Source organism: Hydra vulgaris, chromosome 12, assembly GCF_038396675.1.
Source record: "Hydra vulgaris chromosome 12, alternate assembly HydraT2T_AEP".
NCBI lineage: Eukaryota > Metazoa > Cnidaria > Hydrozoa > Anthoathecata > Hydridae > Hydra > Hydra vulgaris.
In genome coordinates this window covers 70,104,084-70,129,579 of record NC_088931.1, presented here as the reverse complement: position 1 = coordinate 70,129,579, position 25,496 = coordinate 70,104,084, and the positions used below count along the sequence as shown (strand labels likewise).

At 28.4% G+C, this 25,496-nt stretch overlaps 1 protein-coding gene across 3 annotated transcripts in view; it reads left to right on the top strand.

The window, feature by feature from the left end:
* The window catches only part of LOC136088971 (receptor-type tyrosine-protein phosphatase S-like), a 160,937-nt gene that overhangs the window by 32,942 nt on the left and 102,499 nt on the right, over positions 1-25,496 (top strand). For 2 of the 3 annotated variants that reach the window (XM_065814261.1, XM_065814262.1), the window contains exons 4-5: positions 14,626-14,770; positions 20,706-20,983. In XM_065814261.1, coding sequence (XP_065670333.1) covers positions 14,626-14,770; positions 20,706-20,983 — 423 coding nt within the window. Of the gene's footprint in view, positions 1-14,625; positions 14,771-20,668; positions 20,984-25,496 lie in introns of all 3 variants that reach the window. The other variant, XM_065814263.1, reaches the window with a different exon arrangement.

The window sequence follows — 25,496 nt, the reverse complement described above, 5'->3', positions numbered from 1 at the left end:
TAAATCGGAAGAACAGGTTTTTGCATTGGATCGTATTGTACAGATCAGAAGAGGTTTCAGGTTTCAACGAAGGAGACGCATCTGTTCGAGAATCTCACTTAGTTATGTTATGAGTCCAAGAGGACTCATAACATAACTCAGTTATGTTATGTTATGCTATGAGTCCTCAGTTATGTTATGTTATGAGTCCAAGAGGACTCATAATGTGTTTGAGCCAATTCAAACATGTAGCTTTACTACTGAGATAATAGTTGATTTTAAGGTGAATCCTATGGTTGTTGAGCAGGCTGTTAAACAAACAACAAGAGCTTGTGCTGCTGTCTATGGACATGATTTAAGAGATGGTTTTATCCAAGCAGGTTGCCATCACCGTGAACTCTTACCTAAAAAAACAATACAAAAAAACAGATGATTATATAATTTTTATATTTTAAAAATGAGTATATATATTTCTTAACTTTTTCGATCTTCATGAATTTATATTTTAATATATATTTAACTGGGTCCATAATCCATAAAAAGCTCGTTTTGCAGGTCTAATCTTCGTATAGTTTTTTTATTTTTTTGAAAGGGTTAAGCCAAAATTTTCGATATTTTAATCCCGCTATAAATGTGGCAAATAAGGATAGTAAACAAAAAAACAAAACTCAATACTGCCCCCCCCCCCTTCGCTAACGTCCCTCTTTCTTTAAAAAATCTCTAATAAACTAATTTTTTTTTTCAATTATAATTTTGAAATAGATAAAAATTTAATGGCAGTTTTTGAGTTTTAACAAAAGTATGTTGTGTTTAATAGTTATGACTATTGTTAATAACTCCCCCCATTACCCCATTTTGGTAATTTATTTTGAAGTTATGGTAAAATTTTTTTAATAATATATCTTAAAATGTCTATAGGCATCTGAAAATAATATTTAAATTTTCAATTTCAAAAAAAAAGTTTTTTCACTACACCCTATTGAGCATAGATATCTTTATAATTTATTTTTGCATGTATGCAGAGGATACAATTTTTTTATAGAATTATTGTTTTTGTTTTTTGAGCTATTCTAATTTTATTTTTGCATGTATGCAGAGCATAAAAAATTTTAAAGAATTATTGTTTTTGTTTTTTAAGCTATTCTAATTTAATTTAGTGACTATTTTAATTTGTACATATTTTGTCTACTAGTTAAGTTACATTTTCCTGATACTGGTAACATTTAACCCAGTACAACCTACTACATCTCCTTTTGCTTTGTATGATACTTTTTCTTAGGCAAGCCAACTCTGACTTAGCACACCCCAATTATTATACACTCTTTATTTAACTAAGAGCCTTGGGACTCTTAGTTGTGTCTACTGCTGGATACTGCCTTCTTCAATTTTTGCCTCTCACGCAAAGACTTAAGGGGTAAGCAGATTCTATCCATTGACCAGCTCCACACCCCTACTTCCTCTATTAGACTTATGTAGAGGTATTTATAATACATTTTTTCCAGTTAAGAGTGTTGAATGCTGGATCAATACAGGGGTTTGGCTTGTGTTTCTGTTTTTATGATGAGGCAATTCATTCTATTATCTTCTAATTAGAGTTCAGCTTTAAAAATCAGTTCTGACTTCAAAAATATGGTTCTGAGGTCTGCTGGAAATCAGCTTCCTCAAACTCTGTTGTAGCTCTCAGAATGGCTAATACCTTCAACCAGCGTGGAAAATGAGAAATCAAAGCTGAGCAGTCAAACTGACCGGCTAATACATAAAATTGACGGTCAATTGTTTTTTTGGGGCGGTCAAAGTTTTTAATTGTTTTTTTGGCTTAAACTTTTATTGTAGTAATTATTTTGCATGACGAAACTTTGTAAATAAAAAAATAACTTCATACTTTAAAATGAACGAACTCGTATTCCTTTTTTATTTGTATTTTATTTTTTTAAATAATAAGAAATAAACATTTTTATATTATATCGAAATAATTTATACTAAATACTTAATCAAGTATCGTTTTATGTAATACTACTATAATAATTGCCAAAGATACAATGTAACTTAAAAATGTTTTTTTAAAGATACGCTTCATCTGATTCATTACCCAAAGTTTCATCGAAAGTCGATTTTAAATCTAAAGACTCGTCTGATGACGATTCTAAATCAATTTATGTTTTTATAGTTTTTTTGTTGTTGCTTTTTTTGAATAAATTTTTCAACTTTCTTGTGTAGGCTATCGCAACGTATCTTCGGCCCATAATTCAATGGTAGGATTCACATCAAATTTTTCACTACTTGTTTCATCAGTGCACACCCGAATTAAATTATTTAGCCGTTTTTCAATTTTAATTCTATTCATAAGAGAAAAAAGACGCTTAACCTTTCTATTAGAAACAGACAATACAATCAACAATTCGACAGGAAGTAGAACTGGACTCCAATCTTTTTTCATAGAACTCGAAAAAATTTGATGCCATACTTTACGGTACTCAGTTTTATCAGTGCCAAATATTTGACAGTGTAATCAACTAAGTTATGCCAAGCATCTAACATATTATTTACACTCCCAGTGAAGCCAGCATAACGTAACGGCATATTATAAAAGTCATACAATTTTTCGATGCTATCATCAGCAAATGAATTATTGGTGTTATATTGAAACCAGCCACCAGTGTTTAGGATTAACATTCCATACAAATCAGGAACTGTATTTTGTGCTTTTAAACGCTCTTCTATAGGTTCGGCAATTAACGCTACAATCATTGATTTCGAATTCTTAACTAAAGTTAGTGCGTTTGTAAAGTCATAAAGCTCAACATTCTGGAATGAATACTTCCCAGTGTTGTTTGTTATTTTTGCAAGGAAACGTTTGACTGTTGGTAAATCATTAAATTCTTTTTTCTTCAAGCGACTTAACTGTTTTTTAGTTTGTTCAACAAATCTAGATAATACTACGGAATCAATTTCGTTGCTTTGAAAAGATAAAGATAACAACTTTGCTGGCGATAAAACTTCTATGAATAATGCTATATAAAGAGGTATTCATCAATGATCCCACATATGGTGATACCCTTTAAACTTTGCTCTTTCTGCTTGAGTAAAACTGAAGTCTGCAGTCATGTTTTCGAGATGTTTCATATATACTCCATATTTGTCTAAGTTCATCTCAAGTGCTTAAATTTTATGTGCAATCCATCGTGATTGCACATAAAATTCAAGCACTTAAGATGAAAGAACTTTTGTTGTATAAAAAAGCATGAAATAAAGAATATTATTTTATAAAGTATTTTTTATAGATAAAATTGAAAAAAAAAATCCAATATACCTGATACCTTTTTGGGGCGAATACCTGCATTGTCACATGAATTACCCTCTTCAAGGATAGCAACAAGCTTTCCTAACTGTCGTAACTTTTTTTGGGATTTTTTATAAATGTTATGCATTTTCAAAATGATGTTATTGACATCATTATACGCTTTTATTTCTGCAAATTTATCTTTTAACGCTATCTCAAGGCGATGTGCAACACACCAACCAAAGTTATCCATGGAATTTTTTTCTGAAGTAATTCATTTACACTTGTCCTACTTCCTCTATTTACAGCTGCACCATCAGCACTAAAACCAACTAATTTAGTTTTAAAATTTTCGATACCTTCTGATTCACAAGGGATTGACTGATTTTATTGAAAACTCCTTCAGATGTTCTATATTCAAGATCAGAAATAGAAAGAACACTCAACGCATATCAACGGTCTTTCCTATTGGAGTAGGATCGAAACTGATAATAAATATAGCTTCTTTTTCAATTACAGATACATCTGTTGATGCATTAATTAAAATACTGAAGTAGTTTAGTGTTTTTAATTTGTTTCTGAGAATATTTGACAAACTCAATCCAATGTAATCAATAAAAGTTCCACAAGTTATTTTATTTCTATATGCTTGGCAAAACTCAACACCATGATTTTCTTTCAAACGTAGTATTTTAGGGTATACGCTAAGCGGAAGCTCTTCTTTGGCAATAAAGTATGCTACCTCAAATTTTTTTCTTGTTAAATTTAGATCTTTCGTGGTCATGGTTTTCAGGCCCGATAAAATATCAGTTTGCCGCATTTTTTTCTTTTAATTTATCATTTCGTTCGCTTACATCCATTCCTTTACTTTTCATTGCTAATTCGTAAGCTCTTTGATGTGGCAAATCATTTGCATGATCAACTACAACTACCTTCATCGCTTTTTCATTCTGGTGTAGCAATGAAGTTTCTGGTGTAGCGATGAAGTTTCTGGTGTAGCGATGAAGTTTCTGGTGTAGCGATGAAGTTACATTCTGGTGTAGCGATATCCTTTATAAATATCAATTTGTTTAGAATACTGACGACATACAGTACATTTTAATGCTGTAATATAATTTCCATTATTAAAGATCTCTAGCCATTCATTTGCATAATATTTTGCAAGATTAGTATTTACCCATTTTTTAACTGTTGTTAGCTGTAATTTTCTACTATTGAGTTTTTTCTTTTTTTCAACAGGTGGTTTTAATTCCGATCCTGCTTGTGTTAAAAATGAGAGTGTAGTTTGTCTCTTTTTAGTCGCCTCCATTTTAAAGTGTTGATCTTTGACGATTCTCTTACAATTTAGTAATATAAAAAATGTGCAAATTCGCAATTGTTAATTTGAAAATTATTTAAAAATAACTCATTCATTGCCAAGACTTCGGGAATTCCGGGAAAAGGTTACGAGAAAAATAAATGAAAAAAAAGGAGAAAATGTTATTAGTTACATACATTCATTTTAAATAATAGTTAAATAAGAACTTCAGTCGTTACCTACGTTGAAAAAGAAAAATGGTTGCACATTTTATATCTCATTTGTATCATTTTATATCTTTCATTCATTTTCATTTAAAATCATTTTATTAACTGCTAATGTTAATTAGTTGATAATAATATTAATGCCTCTCGCCGGCAGTTGCTGAACTAATATTTAACAAAATTATGACAATCGTTTTATGAAATATTATCAAAATTATTTATGTTACCTAAAACGAAACTTTATACTACAATATATATATTTTTAAGATTTCAATAATAGAAAAATAAAAAGCGAACGGGCATTTGGTAGTTTTAAATTTATCTAAATATTAAAGTTAACTTCTCAGTCACTCATCGTCAACCGAACAAAGAGTCTTTAAAGTATAGTCTTCGACCGCGTGGATACACAAAGCAACTCGAACGACAACTTGTTCAAAACTGCTCAGAAAGCAACAGTTTTCTCACCGACCGTGTTGTCAACCCATAGAATGCTTTGACCCCAAATGCGGAGAACACAAAGAACCTCGACAATTTCAAATGCGAACTTACTTTTTTCCGGAGTCTTAACTTATTGAAATCTGAAAAATTTATTTTTTATCACAAAGGGCTTGGTGTGCGGCTCTTAGTCGATAATTTGTAAGTTTTGTTGATTACGGATAAATTAAACTAAAAATAAAAGCATATTTTTATTGCAATTGGAAGCAAAAAGTTATTAGAAAAATAAATAAAATGATATAAAGAAAATATAAATAAAATGTAGGAATAAAAAAAATTTCACCACCAGTAAAATGAAGTTAGTTTTAATAAGTGAAGCAAAATAAATTAACAGTTTACGTCATTTATAATACTCACTTGCAAAGCCATTTAAAGTAGCGTACAAACGATAAAACAATATTAGAAGCTTTTTTCAAAGATTTACATTTTATGAAATTCTAGTATATGCATTTTCAAAGACATCCTGATAACTTGTTAAACGTTATATAACTCCTTTTTTTTTCAACCGGTCAACCTTGACCGGGAAGAATCCGTTTTGAGAGGTCAAAATAGCAATTTCAGTCATTTTGGGCGGTCAGTGACCGTTGACTGCCCGTTATTTTCCACGCTGCCTTCAACAGCTGTAAAGTATCAGAATATTTAAAATGTCATGTTGCGCATGAATAGTGTTCCTGTTTGTACTTTTGGTGTACATTGCCAAGGCCTCATCTTAAGCCCTTTGTTAGAGCTTAGAGTTTGTTAGTAGTAATGAGGCAATAGCTTGGACTTTCAAATAGTGTACTAAATACTAGCTGTGCTTTGAGTCAAGTTCTTTAACAAATCCAAAAATGAGTAAAAAAGTACAAAAACTATAAAACACAAAAAACCATCGTCATCACCAAGTTCTTTTAATCTATCACTAAAGTTCATGGTCTTCAAAGTAGTTTTTCCAAATTGATAAAGCCCTCTTTCTTCATCCTTTGGCCAATATTGCTGTTGTTAGTGGCTTTAATGTTCATCACTTTGAATGGCTTGATTCTAGTGTCAGTGACTCTGCAGGTGTTTAGGCTCACAACTTTCGCTTGTCTCAATTTCTAACATAAATAGTCAACTTTTCAACTGGCTATCCAGAAAATCCATACCATTTACCTACCTACTTGACTTACATCTTGTTTCTGATCCTAGTCAGTGCTTAGTTTCTCCACATTCACCCTTAGGTGGTTCTGATCATGGTTTGATCTCTCTAAAACTGTTATCTTATTCTTCTTCATCATCAGAATCCCCCTATCATTTTACCTCTTACAACCTCCTTAAAGCTGACTAGGATTCTTTCCGTAATTTTCTTTGTGATGGTCTTTGGGTAGAAATCTTTTGTCTTCCTGCTGACAAATGGGCTTCTTATGTAAATTCTTGGATCCAAGCTGGCATGGAATCTTGTATTTCCCTCAACAATTTTAAGTCAAGCCTCACTCTTCATGGTTTTCCTTTCATTGTGCTACTGTAGTTTCCAATTATAACCAGAACTTCTGTATCTATTGCCAAAACAATTCTCCAGAAAACAGACGTCTGTTTACTATTGCTAGAAACTATTGTAAAAAAGTTTTGTCTAATGTCAAAGCCTGCTATTCTCAGGTCACAAAATCACGTGTTTTATCTCAAAAATTAGGCCCCAAAGATTTTTTGAGAATCTTTAACAATGTCAATAATAAGGATAAATCTATTATTCCTCCTCTCATGTATGCTTCAAGTTTTGTTACTTCACCTAAATACAAATAATACAGTCATTTTAGTTAAAATAAATCAATTACTTAGAAAAAAATCTAATTAAGCTGAAATTTGGCGCATACTCTCGTAATATCATAAAGTAACACGTAAAAAAACCCCTTGTTGAATGAATTATTGACATTTTTCCATAATGCCGAATTTCACTTTATGTTTTATATTTATATCACATTAATAAAAAATTATTTTGATTTTAATTTTTGACTAATTTAAAAAAGTGAAATAATTAAAAATTAAAAGTTATAAATGTAAAAAAATTTCTATTGAATACTTCTTCGTTGTCCCTTTCATCACTTTTGCCTTAGTCCTCGCTTGACTATGTCACTAGTTATAAAAATATGATGGGTAAAGAATTGGTAATAAGTTAATTAAACATTTTCTTTGACATATTTTTTACTATATTAATTTTGCACTGTAGTACATTTTTGTTACATTACCGTAATACTTATGTTATACAGGTTCGCACACATTTTTCCTTGATATTCCCCACATGCTTCTGAAAATAAAAATCCGTTTTTGTGCACTAATTTTTAGAATTATCTTTGCATTTACATCTAATGATATGAAGTAAGTTGTCAGACAATATCCAAATCTGTGATAATGTACCTACCTTTGACTGCCATCCCCTAACCTTTGGCATAAACTGGAATGATTCTAGTATTTTCCAAACAACCTAAAATAACAATAGAAACCCATAATTGAAGTGGATATTGGGGTCCGGAGCAAGTTGAATTAATATTATAGCTTACCTGTAAATGCACTCTAATCCATGTTAATAAGCTGTTTGCTTCAATGGTGGCAACTTAGCTGGCTCAATTAATCCCTTGCATGCCATTTCAAGATATTTTTTGTATTTAAAAAAATTTATAATTTTTTAGTTTTAATTTAAAATATACATTTAAATACATTTGCATACCACTGTGTTTGAAGAGTTAATTTATCTCTGACTGATAATATTGAATTGAATGGTTTATTACCTAAGAGAACTGAGGTATCATTTTGATTTCTGCCATACATTATTGCAAATGGTTTTTTTCTCCACCTTACCAATATCTTTTTTATCTGCCCAAACGTCCATAAGTGTTGCCTATATCTGCTGCAAAGATTTTGATTTTAACAATAAGTTCAAAATTATTTTGTATCACATTCACTCATAGCATGGATAAACAGAAAGTCTTTCTTTATATTTTTCACAGTTGGACTTAATGCATTCATGCTCCATCTTTTATGCAGGCGATGTTCGTAGAAACTAATATTACCCATTTATTTTTGCCAATGGTGAACAAGTTTAACAAAAATATCTGTGTCATTAGCAACCACAATAATTTATTTTTTAGAGTTTAATGAAGCAAATTCTAATGCTGTTGATCAAATGGTTGTATCAGCATTGCCTGGGCGAATGAGAACAGTGTTCCCGTCATTTTTTAAACAGTGCGAAAGTATCTTGATAAATTGGCTTTTGTTTGTTATGTTTGCCATAAATATTTCTTTAGAAACCTGAGCAACATTTTCTTTAATTTCGATATCAGGACATTGTTTTTTTGACAAATCTTCTTGCATTTTCAGCATTTTTAGTTGATTGAATTTCATAACCATCATTCTCCTCTGCTCTTGATGGATCGTATGAGCATCTGCTCTATAATCAAGTCCATCCACAGAGCGCCCCAGTAACGTTCACTGCAATGTGCAGCATATTTCTTGTGATTAAAACAATCTTCAAGTCACGGATATCATCTGTTGAGAATATAATCTTGCTGACATATAATAGTTTATATGACCACAAGCTTCAAAAAGAATTAGCATCTCTAGCATCATTTGTATATGTAGATTCCAACTTGATGTTATTCCTGCAACAATGTAGAGTTTTATCAAATTTATATAATATCGGTAAAGAAGTCAAAGCTTTGATGTTCTAGATTCTTGTTCAATGTTAATAATTTTTTCTGCTAATCGCTGGTCAATTTAAATCATCGTTTCAGATTCACAAAAATTCCCTCTATCGGAAAAGTCTTATCGTGTCCATATTTTAATAATTCTTTGATTAGTGATCTATCTGTACCTTGATCTCAGAATTCAATTTCTTCAAAAAGTGTATATATCAAGCAGGAGTCTGTTAATAGGTGAGCTCGCAAAGCTCTTGACACAGCTTTTCCAGATATTTTATGGTCTACACTGCTTCCTGTGTATACTTCAGCTAAAAGTTCTTCTAAACCAGACCCTTTCAAAAGTTTCCCAACAGTACTCAGAAAGCTCATTTTTATGTAAAAACCTCCAAGTCTGGCTACAACTGGCAACTTTAATTACTCTATGATACCTACTGCTTTTAGCCACAAAGGTTGGTCAAATGTGATACAGGGCACTTTAATATTCATGGTTTTGACTTGGTTGATAATAAATTTCAATATAGAGAAGATGCAATGTTCATCATTCGGATTCAAATCCATTATTGGAAGGAATGATATTGTTGACTTTAGAAAAGCTGCATTTCTTTGGGTTAGATCTTGCATAAATCCGGACCAGTTTGGTGTTGATTTGGAAATATCTTGAAAAATCTTTAAAGAATACTACAAAAGGTTTTTAAACCAGAGGTTTTTTCAATTCCTAAACTGGGCTCAAAGTAATTTGTGCAAGACCTTTTATATACATACTGTTATATTGGTGGATTGGGATGTTGTGGTCATTTGTGAACAAGGTATTTTTCAGATAACCTTTAATTCGAGCAACTTTTTGTGTTGCTGAGCATAGCAGTTTGTCTGACATGGATACTATGCCTATCCTGTGGAAAGTTCTTTTTCCATTAAAAGTTATGATATTATGATCAGCGTTGTCTGCTGCCTACTGACAAAACATTGTTTGATTATCTTCTATATTGCGGTGGTTTACAGCTGATTGCTTGTAGTGCAGAACCTCACATGGATAAAATCATCTTGCAAAACTTTAATGTAATCAATAATATTAAAGAACCACTTGACAAGCTAATTCCAAATGTACTAGTTGTTTTAGGAAGGTTAACTTACTTGGCCTCTTTAGAGAAATCTATTTTTGAAAGATTCAAAGTTATCATCTGTGAATTAATTTCATTATGGACCAAACTAACTTTTCCAGCGATAACAGAAAAATCATTTTCAAGAAAAGTTGAAAATTTGGTAAATAAATACCACAGAGATCAGAAGGCACAGATAATCAACATCAGCTACTCTAATGAAATATTATTTGATATTACAAATAAAAAAGGTGTATGGCTGAGTACTGAAAAAAAAAAATTTTATAAAGTGCAAATTGAAAGTAATGGGAAAGTAGGATATGTTACTTCAAAGATTGTTCTATCTCATCCATCTAAATGTATCAAAAATAAAGTAACTGTTTTCAGCAAAACCATGCAGTAAATCACTGACTGGTTTTGCTGAAACAGTGAAAGAGAGACAGATGATGATTGTGCCCCATCTACTAGCAGTCTCAGTTGACTTAAAAGAAAAAGAAACGCTTCCACTGCTTTAGCTGTGTCTTTAGTAAAGAATGTAAAGCTAAGTACACACTAGAGCAAAATATGGTTGGTACTTAGCTTTGACAATATCATCAATTGTAAGAAGAAGGTATTAATATTTTACCTCCAACACAGTCAAGTATTTACAAAGCAGTTATAATAGAAGCTTATCATACATATAAAATAATCTTTATGGGGACCATATTTTGATGGCTTGAAGATTAAGCAAAGGCAAAACAATTGTTTCACCATTGATTAATTTTTTAAATGAATTTAATTTATGGGAAGTAATAAAAGTGATTATTTTTAACACAACAAACACAAACACTGGTGCAAAAGGTGGTATTGTAGCATATTTAAAAAAAGAGTTTATAGCCAGAAATTTGGATGTTCCACAATATATTGGTTGCCAGCATTATGTGTTAGAATTGTTATTGAAGGATAAAATTTTTGGAGGCAAAACATTGTCACCAAATATAAATTTTTTTTTGTTGATAAACGGATACAAAATTATGATGTCTTGGATAAAAATTTCAAACAATCAATTTCAATCATCAGCATACAAGGAGTGGTATGGTGTGATGACATAAAGTTTATGTGTGAGCTTGGGCATAATTACAGATATTATATGGAAAAAAAAAGATTTTGCCAAAATTAATTTTAAGACTCTTCCAAATATTATTAATGCTAGATGGAATTTAAGAGGAATTGTAGCATTACTAGCATTAATTTTATTGCCAGAACATCGGCAGCAACTGCAACTAGCATGCAATTTTAATACTGGTGAATGGATGAATATCTGCTTTTCCAATCACTATTATAATAGAACAAACTATGAAGTTTTATTAGCTGCAGTTAACCAGTATGCAAAAGTGAAAAAATCTTTTTTAAGATACTGGTGTAATTAAGAAACTGTTATAAACACTGCAAGATCCAATATTTATGCAGAATGTGCAGTAAAAACAGTGCAAGAATTTGTGGTTTATGCAAAAACTGAAAAAACAATCAATAAAAAACCAATTTTTTCAGAAAAATTCAAGTTGCACTGGTACTAATTTTTCAAACATCTAGAATTTATTTGAAATAAATGATTTTATATTGAAATGGCCTAAAAACTTATTTTTGTTTTATGGGTGTTAATAAGGTTTTTTAATTTTTTTTTAATTATAATTAATATAGCTTTTTTTTTTATTCTAAAACTCATTGTGTGGCACAATGGCCATACTAGATTTAAAAAAATATACACTCAGCGAAATTTCTATAGTTCCATAATTTTATGCAGAAGTTATTTATAAAATTAAACAAAAAACTTATATTTATTTTATTTTAGATCTATTGCAAAGAAGTGGATTTATGACAATTTTATGTGTTTTTGAAACAGTTAAAACTAAATTTTCTAGAATGTTTTTAAAATCCGGTATATATACATGCAAAATTTCCATAAACCCATCACTTTGTTTTGAACATTTCAAAAAAGTTGAAGTTTGAGTAAGATTTTGATTTGTTTGTTCTATATCAAAGTTTTATGTATTTTGAAACAATATTTGTTATTTAATTGTTACAATGCCACACAAATGGGTGTTGAATGAGAAAGAAAAAGCAGAAGTTGTTGCTTATAAAGATATTAGTTTGTCCAATCGACAAATTGCATAAAAATTGACAAAGAAAATCAAAAGGTCTCATCATGCATAAAATATCTGTATATGGAAGTTTCCTCAATTAGCAACCAATGTCCAGATTTTCAATACTGTGTAACATTTAAGATAATTGATTATAAATTCAAAGCATAGCATAAAGTCACTGGTATCAATAGATAAAATTGTAGATTGTCTGAGTTCTGCTATGTTATTGAATAAGCTTCAATACAGTATTTTAAAGTAAAAAAACTTAAAATAAAAATTGTACAGTTCCATAAAATTTTATCAGATTTTAAGTACCAAGTTTTTGATATATGAACTTGTAGTAGAAACTGTGACCAAATTTGAGTTTTTTTTAATTTAAAATGTCTTAACTTTTTTAACTTTATTAAAATGCATGCTAGGGTGGTCCTTAAAACAACTTTTTTTTTTGAATGTCTGCTCCCACCCACTAAATGTGTTCTATATAATAAAATGATACTAGAATTAAACAATTTTTGGGAAAAAAAAAATATTTTCAGGGGTAGCTCAAGACCTTTAAACATCAGATGTTTCCCTATAGTTATCAAAAAAAAAGTTCTTTAAAAGTATATAATGTTGGGTCTCAAAAGAAGCGAAATTATATTAAAACTTCAAAAGTAATCATCAGTTTATAAAAAAAATTATTTTTTTTAGATTTCACTGTCTACAAAATGGCATTTTTAAACTAAAAATATGCATTTTTACCAAAATTTTTTATGATAATTTTTTTTTCCTAATATTTTTTATAAAATAATGATTATTTTTAAAATATTTATATAATTTCGCTCCTTTTGAGACCCAACATGATATATTTTTGAAAAATTCTAGTATTATTTTATTATATAGAACACATTTAGAGGGTGAGAGTAGACATTTAAAAAAAAAGTTGTTGTAAGGACCACCCTAATGCATATTACATAGTATTAAAAGAAAGCTCTTAAAAAAGACAATATTTAAAATTTGTATAAAAATCATTTTAAGTATGTCTGCAAAACCCATTAAAATATTTAAACTTTTTTTTTCAACAAATACTAATTTATTATTAAAATTTTGGATTTTTTTTGCATGTATGTAAATATTCTACAAAACAAGCATCAAATATGATCGATATACCTGAAATTGGATGGGTAAAAGTAAAAAATATTAATCCCTCCCCACCTGAGTGAATAGCGTTATTAAAGCTGACAATGTGTACCTATTTTAGATGAGTTAGTAAGGTATCTGTGCAAGCTTTTTTCTTAATGAAATTTAGCAAGTAGTAAGAAAAAAGGTTTTTAAAGATGGTTAACAAAATGGCTTAGCATTTTTTCAAAATAAATAAGGAGTAAGTACAACAAAGATTTCGATATTAATAAGATTTTAAAAAATGTGTACCAAATCTTAAAATTGAAGTTAAACTGTTATAGTATTTAAAAAATATCTATGTATAACATATTTCTAAAAATTAACACAGCAAAACATGTTCATACTATGCCATTCTTAAAAAATCTTCAAAAAGTGTGGCACTTAATTTGGCCAAAAAAAACTGTAAAAAACGGATTTATGCATACCTAACAATGCAAAATCTAATAGAAGATGGAAAAGACCAATAGTGTGGTTTATTTATGACAGATAGGTTCTTAATTTTAAATTCATGTTCTGCTTTCATCAATAAAATCAATAAATTGACAAATTCTTTTATTGAGCTTGAAAATATTGATTTAATGTTTTTTTCTAAAAATTTACATGAACTTAAATAAAGTTAAAAAATATAATTTTTTAAATTTATTCTGTATTATTATTTTTTATTAGCAAAATATTTAACATTGGTCCATGGTCCCGATGTTAAATATCTTGCTAATAAAAATTGTCCCAGCTGGTGTGGTTGATTGGTGCCACTATTTTTTTAAATTTTCCTATATTATCAGTAATTGACTTTTTTGCGTTTTTTTTTTTTTAAATAATCCAATTTTTATTTGGCACCCCTTGGACAGCCTGGGACAAACTGTCCCTTTTGCCCCCTTCCTTTTCGGAGCTCCTGGCATTTTGTCCCATATGGCAATGCAAAATGTAATTTTGTCTTTGATGCAAAAGAAAGAGACAACTTATTAGCTAAATTAAACTGTACAATATAATTGTAATTATCTTTTATGTAGACAAAATGATTGAGAACAATGCTGCATTCTTAAAAAGGGTTAAAGCTCTTCTGAATAAAAATGTATTTCAATGTAATTAAAAAAGATTTACCAATGTAATAAAAAAAGATTTAACTGTTATTGGTAAAACTTAGTATAATAATTGCTTTTTTTTTTAACCAATTTCTAATTTTGAGTGGGTTACCTTGTGGTATGTCTGGTGGTATGTCAGTTTTTCTGGTGGACATACTACAAGGTACCAGAAAACTGTTTTACAAGGTATCTGGTTTTAAATTTTCATTTTATCAGATCAAGTTTTCACTTTTTTTGTAGATATTTGATGGTGTAAGTAATGAAAATGAAGTGGTGTACAGGTGGTTTTTAAATCCTATTAATGCTCTACGCATAAAAATCTTTCCTCGTGTTCTTGGATATAGTTACGCATGTCTTCGAATTGAATTATTTGGTTGTTTAAGTAGTGAGTATTTAAATATTTTCTTTGACTTCATGTTGTCATGTTATCAATTAGGGTTTAGTTAAAACTTACTTAAGGATTTTTTTTGAAAAGTCTTCAATGGTAAACAAGCAAAGGTTTGTTAAAAAACCCATTTATGAAATAATAATAGTTAAGTTTTAATCTAACTTTAACACTGCTCGTTTTTAACAGATTTAATTTAGCTGTTTTATGAAAATATGTAAAACTTTTGTTTTTATGGTTTTTATGGTCAGTTAATTGAAATAAAAAAGTTTTTGTAGTTATTGAAATAAAAAATTGAAAATAAATAATTGAAATAAAAAAGTTTTTGTGTTTAAGTTATTTGAAAATTTAAAGAGTTACATATTATGTATATGTTAGATTATACATTATGCTTACATTACATATACGTTATTTTATGCAATAAATATTTTTTGCAATATTATTTAATATGTCAGTGCATTTTATAAAAACGTTATTAAAATAAATAAATAAACATGCAATCTGTTATCTCAGAAATTCATTAATGATTATAAAAACATTATTAAAAAAATACAACAAAATACTACAGTGAAACATAAGAGCTGTAAATTATTTCAAAGTTATAATAGCAGTTGAATGCTATAGAGAGTTAAAAAAATCAACTAAAAAAATATACTTAATAAAATTACTGTGAACAAGTTTAAAAACCTTGTTTTGCTTTTCCTATTTTGGTCATCAAGGCCTGATCACTATAAACTTAAAAAACTACAGGTTTTGACTTTATCTAGTAATCTCCAAAGTTTTTTATTTTTTTAATAATATACCAATCATGTCTTAAACAAATAATATACATTTTTTTTTGCACTATAAATTTGCACTATTAATTGCACTTCTCTTCATAATAAACTTGCAAATAATTACAAATATATAATAATAACAATAATAAAAATGATAATAACAAGAATATCTATAATATTATAAATAATAAAATCATAATATCATTATTAAGAATAAATATAAATAATTGATTGACAAGGAGGGAGTCATTCATGCAGAAACCTGATCAAAGAAGTGACACCAAATAATTATATTAATTATATTAATTTAAAAAATAATAATAATAACAATAATAACTTAATTCATTAGAAGAGCAAAAGTAATAGCAAAAATAATAGTATTTATAATAATTATAATAATAATCATAATAATAAAAATAGCAGTAATAAAAATAATAAATAATGATGACAAAATCAATAAAGTTTCTATAAAAATAGTAAGAAGAAAAAGAAAAATAAGAAAACTAAAAGAAGTTAATAATGATAAAAAATGAAAACAAATTTTTTTTAGAATTTGTTTAAATTTATTTTGTTTCAAATAAAGAAATGAAGTTAAGTTATTTTGAAGTTTTAATTTTTCAAACTCATTCACAATCACACAAGGCAAATAAATGAAATGTTCCTGATCTATTATCTCTTGTTTTATGAACTCACAAGTCTATTCTTAAAATATCTTAATTAGTTTTTCTTAAAAAAAATTTTAGAAGTAGAATGTGTATAATTTGCAAACACTAAACTAATTTTTTCATAGCATTTTCAAAAAATTGCTTAGTAAAAATTATTATTAAGTTTTATTTATCATTTCTAGTTTTTGTCTGGGGAAATTAGTAATATATTTAAAGAATGAATTGTTGAGCATATAAAAAAATTAGACAGCAATTTCATTATTCATAGTTGGTTATTTAAAAAATTTAGTTTTAAAAGAATTCACAAAAATAGCATTAGAAACATCAGTAGGTAGTGGATTTCAATATATAATGTTTGTTTAAAAAGTAATATCAAAAAACTCATTTTGTGAATTTTTTTTTTTTTTTTAAATCTTTGCTTCCAACAAGGCTGCAAACAACCACTATTAGAGCTGAAAGTTACTGGATGAGAAAAGATGAAGATTGTAGAGCATGATAACGATTGGTAGACGATTTAAAAGATTGCAAATTATATGAATTAGGGAAAACAAAATGAAGGAAGCAAATTCCAAAGAACTGATGTTCGAGGAAAAAAACTAGAGAAATATTAGTTTTTGGAGCACTTAGAAACAGTCACAGAAAAAGGATGAGACTTAATTGAATGATGAGTAACACGAGAGGAAGAGAAGCAATGATGAATGAAAGATGAAGGGTAGACGACTCATCGAATGCATTACCGTTCACAAATATAGGAAAATCTAAAGTATTGCGATAACAATTGGCTGAAGAAAATTGAGTTTTATCTTAATTAAAGTTCATCAGCCATTGTGAGCCTCATGCTGTAGCAGAAGTGAGATCCTTTTCAAGCTCAAATGCCTCCTCCAAGCAATCAGAAAGTGTTGTCTTCTTATCATGACAAGAATAAATGTTAGTATCATCAGCGAACGATGCCACCTTAAATGTGAGAAATCTGGAAGATTGTTAATATAAATTAAAAAAGAGTATAAGGCCAAGGATTGAACCTTGAAGAACCTCTGATGTTACAGAATATGAAAAAGAGTGCTGTCCGTTAAAGACAACTTTTTTACTATGATTAGAAAGAAAGGATTCAATAATCTTAAAGATGTTACCAGATACACCATTTGAAGAAAGGTTATGGAAAAGACCAGCATGCCAAACTTTATCAAAAGCTTTTGAATTTCAAGAGCGATGGCCTTAACCTCTTCACCTTTATCGAATGCACGATAAAACTTATCAGCTATTACTGTTATCAAATCAGCTGTAGAACAAGAAGATCAAAATCCAGATTGATAATCAGAAAGTAAGTGATTAGATTAAAGATGAGAGATTAAGTGTTAGTTAATTAAAGATTCAAAAACTTTGATTATTATAGGAAGAAGACTAATGGGACGGTAGTTAGATGATTCAGATCACTCTCCAGAATTTTTGAAAATAGGGATAACAGATGCTGCTTTCCAGCAAGCGGCATCAAGCATCTTGGAAAACAAGGCTCTGATAAGCCATCTTCTGTTTAATATGGAGTATTCTTCTGCAATTTGTTATTTGCATTACAAATTGCAGAAGAATACTCCATATTAAACTTTAAAAAAATATAGATCCATATATTTAAATAAAAGAAAAAAGGTGTTGAATGACATAGTAGGTTTTTATAATAAGTCAATAAATTTTTTTCTTAAAAGTCAATAATTTTTTATTTTCGGAAACAGTTATTTACAATTTCCGAAAGTTTACTGTTTCACTTTAAAAAAAGGATAAAATTTCTACCTTTAAGTTAGGTAGGATATGTGATATTCTCTTAATAAGGAATAATTTTCCTCCTTCTAAGGTAGAGAGTTGTGTTACAAATAATAATTTGTCATGCAATTTTCTACCTTAAAGGTATAATTTTCTACCTCAGAAAGTAGAAAATTATACCTTACTAAGGTGATATCACATATTCTACCCTAAAGTAGAAACTTCTTTCATTTTTTTTAGAGTGTTTTTTTAATTCATTAGTCATCATTTGTTAAATTTAATAAAAGAATGCATATAATATTCTTTGCTATAGTTTTCAGCGAATGTTCTTTTATGTTCTTGAAAATGTTCTTCAGTGATTGTTTTTTTTAAATTGTAATTTAAAAACTATTTATATCAATGACTATTTACAAAACATTTTTTTAATTTCAAAGTCAAAGTATTTTTTAATAATGTTAATTTTTAAAAGGTAGTTAATAGTTTTGCCATACCATACAAATTAACATAAAAACTAATATTCAAAAATATATTTACTTTGCAGGTAAATATGTAAAAATAACTACATTTATAAATAACCACTCAAGAAGCATGTTTTTAAGTTAGTAAATCAGTTTAACCATAGTCTATAGAAGTAAACCCTGTAAACCATAGTTTATAGAAGTAAACCCTGGTCTAGCTGTCTTTGTTCTACATTATAGTTATTTTTCTGAACTTAAAAAATATAAAATAAATGTCACATGACTAATGTAGATACAAGAAACTTAAATATAAACAATGATTTCTGAATCATTTTTAGACAAATAGAATTTAGTTAAATTTGATAAAGTTGTTTCACATAAAATATTTGAAAAGGATATCAATAATGCATTTGCGGCAAGGTGTATGATTTTTTTTTCTTGTATTTGTTTATTTCAAGGTTTAAAAAAAAATATAAAGCAAATAGTGTGTGTCTATGTCTGTGCATGTGTGTCTGTGTTTGTAATGTATTAAATGTGGAAAGATTTGCAAGTCTAAAGGGGGGTTTAAAATAAAACCTATAATGAGCACACCAATCCATTAGTGATGCATTAAAGAAGATAACTTCAATCATTTAACAGTTAACATGTTTTCAAATATTCTGATGTAGATTCAAAATACTTTATTAAATGACACTTGTTGTCTAGAAGATAGGCAGTTAACAAGTTTAAGTTTGCATTCAATAATAACCTGTACAACAAAGTAACTAAGTTTTTAACTATATTTGTATATTTGTCAAAAGCATAATCCTCCTAAATCTTGACCTCATTAAAAGAAAGACAAACAAATTTCTGGTATCTAATTAGATTTAAAGTTTCCTGCAAAAGTTTGTCTATGACTGCATCATTAAAACCTATTCAAGCTTTAATGGTATTTTTGCCATTTTTCTAAGACTTAAAAAGTTTGTCCTTGTCACACTGTATAATTAAAACTCTTTCTCTTTGTATAACAATTACTAAAACAATTGATGCACAAGCAAGTTATCATCTCTTGTTTCTTTTACCAACACACATATTATTGTGAATTTTCATTCAGCAAAGTCACATCCTTTTACTGTAACTGTTCCTTCATTCCTTAAAAATTTTTATTTGTCTTTTTTTATTCCTTTCAATGCTTTTTTTATTCCTTTCAATTTCAATGCTTTGGAATTTTCTTCATCAACATTAACATCCACTTGTTAAAGAGCAGTAAAAAAAAATGTAATGTATAATATATAGTGCATATAAAACTTGTTTATTATTAATTTTTTAATGTCTGAATTTCATCATGTGTGGTTTAGAGAGGTTTCATTTATGTCATTTTTTAATTTAAATATGACATTATCAAAGAGGTAAAACAAATTTTTACAACCAGATGTCTTCCTAACATCCTGTTTTGCTAGAAAAACATTAATCGGAATTGAGTATATTTATTGTGATGCTACTACTAAGAGGATTAGAACTCCTCTTTCCCTTACCCACAGTTAAATGGGAGATTTTATATCAGAGTTTTAATTTTTTCCATGAAAAATTTGAAACGAAAAGTCAAATAATTTTAGACTTTAATTTTCTTAGACTTAAAGATAAAAATTCAGTGGGTTGGGATTTTATTTTTGCATATGTGTTTGTTTAAGTAATTAAAAATTATTTTAAATATGAAAATTATTTTTAAAACAAGTCTTTTGAAAGGTTTTTAAAAAAGTAAATTGTAAAAGTTTTTGAATGTTGTTTATAAATTTTATTGAAATTTTGAATACATTTTATAATTAAATTCAAAATTTTTAAGTAATTAGATAAGTAGCCTGATTTTAAAGTTTTTAAATTCTATTTATATTTCATTTATTAATGTTGCAAGTAAATTACTAAGTATTAAAAATTAAAGTTGTACCATTTCTTTAATTTATTAAAAATTTTTAATGAAAAGTAAATATCAAGTTATAAATTTTTATACTAAAATATTTTTTTTTAGTAGTAAAGCAGTTTACTTTTAAAAAATATGATAAATCTTGAAGTGTAGTACAAGTTTGTAATCAATACGTAGTTGACCCTTTTTTTAATAAGACAATTAGGAGATTTAGATTAAGTGATTACTTTTTAAACATACTTAACATAAACATATTCTTACAAATTAAAATTTAACTTTTTTTATTGTCTAATTTTTTAATTTTTTTTATCTAATTCTTTGTTTATTTGTTTCATTTATTTCAGTGACTTTGTTAAGTTGTTTTAACTTCATTTTATGCAGACCCTTTAGAAGAAATTGGAATGGAAAGTCAAATAATTCTAGACTCACAGATTTCTATAAGTGCAAACTCAAGTGTTGTTAAATCACAAGCACGCATGTATTATGGGTCTGGTAATTTTTGGTCTTCTCATAACATAGATCTGTATATACAAATTGATATGAAACATGTGATGAGTATTAGTGGTATTGCAATAAAAGGTTCTGATGTGTATAGCAGTAATGTTGTTCAAAGTTATTTGGTTTTTCTTGGTACAAAATATAATTTAGATTTTGTGGGTGTAAGTTGTTTATTTTTTAAACAAATTGATTTTTTTTTATGTTATAACTTTATGATTCAATTAAATTAAAAATGATATGGAATCAGGGGTGCAAAGTTGTAGTTTGGAATCTAGGAGTCCCTGTTTTTACCCGGAGTCCAGAATCCTGTTGTCATAAAAGTTGATTATACTCTGGGACTTCAGAGTTTTTCAAGTTTTATATCAGCGTGTATTTTGTAACAAACCTTTATTAACTTTTACAAGTTTTTTAATTTAAACTTGTTTAGTCAACACTTATGTAGCCTTAAACCAGTAAAAGCACAAATGTATTGAATTACAAAGCGTATGGCAAGCCCTCCGGCATATAAACTAGAGATGCCACAAATATTAGCTATTATTTGGTATTCAGTGTACATTTTATACAGTTCAGTATTCAGCCGAATATTGCAAACTATTTGGCCGAATACTAGAACATGAAAAAATTTGCATTAGAGATTATATTACTATATTTACTATAAATGAAAACATTTTAATCAAGTAATAAATATATTATATTTATAAGATTCTATTAATCACAAAATTTTTTATTTAAAACGAGTTTAATACTTGAAATCTATTGGTGGTAAAATATGGTGAATGAAAATAATTTTTTCTCATTTGCTGAAAGCAAATGATTCTGCTTTTCCTTGTAAATTATACCTGTTTCCAAAAATAGCCACTCACTATACACACTACTTCCTGGAGATGATAAACAAGTCTTAGCAAATTTTGCTATGCTCGGATATTGTTTTGCATTAGCTGACCACTAGGGTACAGCGAAAAATTTTTTTTCTTCTAAAAGCTTAAGAAAAGGTGTATTCTTATGTAAAATCAAATTTTAAATAGGGTTTACTTAAAAATATTTTTGATTGGAAAAAGTTTTGATACCCAAATTTGCACTTTTAGAAATTGCAAAATTTAGTAAAATCTTATTTGTCACACTTGTCCTTTTTTATGTTTTACATGTTCTTCTTTCTCATTGCGATGAAATATTAAATGCAAATAATGTTTTTAGACCAGTTGCAATTTTTTTTATACTTGTTTCAAAGTCATTATCTTGCATGAATCCTACCAGCAATGCAGATTCTGGACATTTTAGGGGAGGGGGTCTTCAATTTTCAATTAGGTTTTAATGATTAACAAATTTACTTATAACAGTTTTTTTTTTTTTGTTTCATTAGAAATAAAGGTGGTGCCAGTGATGCGGTTCCTCAATAAACAGAAGGTTTATCCCACCTTACCCAAATAATATTTTGATAACACTACTATAACACTATTAAAAAAACAATAAATAAAATAAGATATCTTTCAAATCTATTGACATTGAAAATTTATTAAAATTTCTTTCTTTGTTTTAAAAACAGGTAGCAACTCTCTATGTTGAGCTCTAGCTCTAATATATCCATCTCTTGCATCTGGTCCAACTACTGACATGGATGCTACTGTCACTTGTTTTACAGCACGCTCGGTACTTTGAGTATGAATTTTAACAGAAGGAGTTATTAGAGGTGTCAATCTTAGCATTATTAACTTATCTTTAGTGAGCGAACAAGTAAAAACAGGTTCTTGTACTACACCATTTTCCCATTTGACTAGCTCTTTGAGAGTAGTTGCTGCAAAGTTCAGTTTAGGTGTTTTTCTTGGTCTGATTCGCATGTCTCCAAGGATATCATTACCCCTTTGTTCCAAAATTCGGTCAACTGCAAAGTTGCGGTCTTCTGCATTATTACTAGATAATAAAGAGATTAATAAACTTTCATGGTTCGCATACCAAGCGCCTAGCTGGATGTAGGGAGTCAAAATTTCTCTTACTATAACAGTTTGATTTCTAAGAATTCTCAATTGAGACAGAATGTGATTGGAAGCATCTTCAAGTCTGTCTTTAACTTTTATGTCAAAAAAAAGTTAAAAGTAAAATTGTAAACAAAATAAGACAAGTAACTCAAGATTTTTCAAATTCTAATCAGTTAAGTCATGTTTCCTTGTCCACATATAGACTATTCTCATGCCAGTAGTGAGCCATCTGGCATGACTTAGGGGGCCACATTGAATTTCTCTAAGATTAGGTGGTAATACGCAGATCTTAACTGCTTTGCATAACTTGTAGGTTTGCTTTTGATCTGTTGACATATTTTTTAGTATTGTTTCTGGAATGTCAACAAAGCTCTCTCCCTCTGGAAGAGCTTTAAATTGAGGATTGTACTCCATTTTATTAACATCAGCAAGACATTTTCCCACAGGACCTACAAAGCCAGTACTACATGATGTTAGTCCATCAATTCCTTCTATTAGGTGACGCAAAAATAACTCATTTGAATGAAGCATGCATATGGCCCAGTGGCATTTGTGACCTAACAGCTTTTCAAGATGTGTTATAGCACTACCTTTCCAGCCGGTGTTAATTGAAGTACTGTCAGCTCCAAGTACTAAACATGATTCAGTAAGATTATATTGTTGTAGCAAATTATAAACACCTTCAGCAATCTTTTTAGCTGGCTTATCTGAATGAGTATGTGCATTTGGAGTAAAATGACCTAGATATCGACCACCAGGTTCTATAGTCACAGTAATGTGTTGCTCTTTGATAATAATAGGATGTAGCTGTCCATTTGAATCATTTATCATCGCTCTTGTTGAATCTTTTCTTCCATCAAAGTAAATGCCAATATTATCTGCTTTTGGAAGGTTGAAATGGTCATTATTCTTTGCTACTACCATGACTTTTTTTCTCGCTCTCATTAACTTAGAAGGATCACAAGCAAGGTAAGAGTATTCAGGGGTGAGAAATCCTGCTTCAATTAAATCTTGCAGATAACTTGTAGCAATTGCTGCAGTTGCAGCAGGTGAAATCCCAAACCTATAAAATAAAACTAGTTTATATTTATTTTTATTAATTCATCATCCTAACTTTTGCTGCTCAACAAAATAATAATCTATATGATTACCTTATACTAGCCATTGCTGTGTTTTTTATTGACATAGTGTTTTTTCGTGACTTCTTTTCTAAAAATCGTGTTACAAGGAAAGCATAGACACCTAATTTATCCTTTAGAAGCCTTTCAACCAACAATTTAATTTCATTGTCTTGTTTTAAAGTAAAGTTAACATTAACTGGATTATAGTTGTCATTGAGAGAAATATCAGGAGAAATATTTTTTTGATATTCTTCATGTAATTCTATATCTTGTTTTTCTGTGACCTAAAACCAAACTTTTACAAATTTTATTTTTGTTTTATATGTATATGTGTATATATATATATATATATATATATATATATATATATATATATATATATATATATATATATATATATATATATATATATACATATATATATATATACATTTATATATATACACATATAAATATACACATATATATATATATATGTATATATATACATATATGTATATATATATGTGTATATATACATATACACATATATATATATACATATTTATATACATATGTATATATACATATATATATTTATATATATACATGCATATATATACGTTGTATATATATACATATGTATATATATTCATATATATATATATATATATATATATATATATTTATATATATACATGCATATATATACGCTGTATACATATATACATATATACATATATATATATATATATATATATATATATATATATATATATATATATATATATATATATATATATATATATATATATATATATATATATATAATTTGCTATATAAACAAAGAAAATATTTATTATTATGAAATTATATTTACCTCAAAGGATGCTTGATCATCTTGTAGTTTTTTCATTCTTTTCTCATAAGCTTTTTTGTCACTGATTTTTCTCTTATATTTTTTTCTAAGTTTTGTTGTCTCAATCTTATCAGCGTGTCCCATCTGCATGTCAGACTTTTCGCCTGTCTTATTTCTTTGACTGTATAACCACCTGAGCCCCATAGTTGGAATTTTTTTAGAAAAAATACAGGTGCAAATTATATGTGCTTTACTTTTACAATTTTGGGGAGAAGAACACCCAGACAGATCATGTTCACACAGAAGTATCTTATGAGGACATGTTATGAGGTCCATTAGCTTATCTAACTTCAATAGAAGTTCTTCTTTTACTTTTGCCTTAGTTCTTCCCCATACAACGTTTTCTACTTTCTCCCAAAGGGTTTTAATTCTATAATAAAGCGATTTCTCACCAATAATAACCGGCTGTTGAAACTTAACATTTGCTTTTCTCCATTGAGCAAGAACAAACGGAATCAGATCGCTAGCAAGATCTTTGTTAGAATATTTATTATGGTGTAGATTGCATGTTATGCTTTTTTGTTCTTTTAGTAAAATTCCTTTTTGAATAACTGCTCTGTTTGTAGGCAGCTCACTAGGAATAAAATCTTTTCCAGGTGCAATAAAATCTGAAATTGCAGTGGTGGATGATCTAGTCTTAACTTTCGACATTTATAAATATCTCGATTAAATAACTAATAAC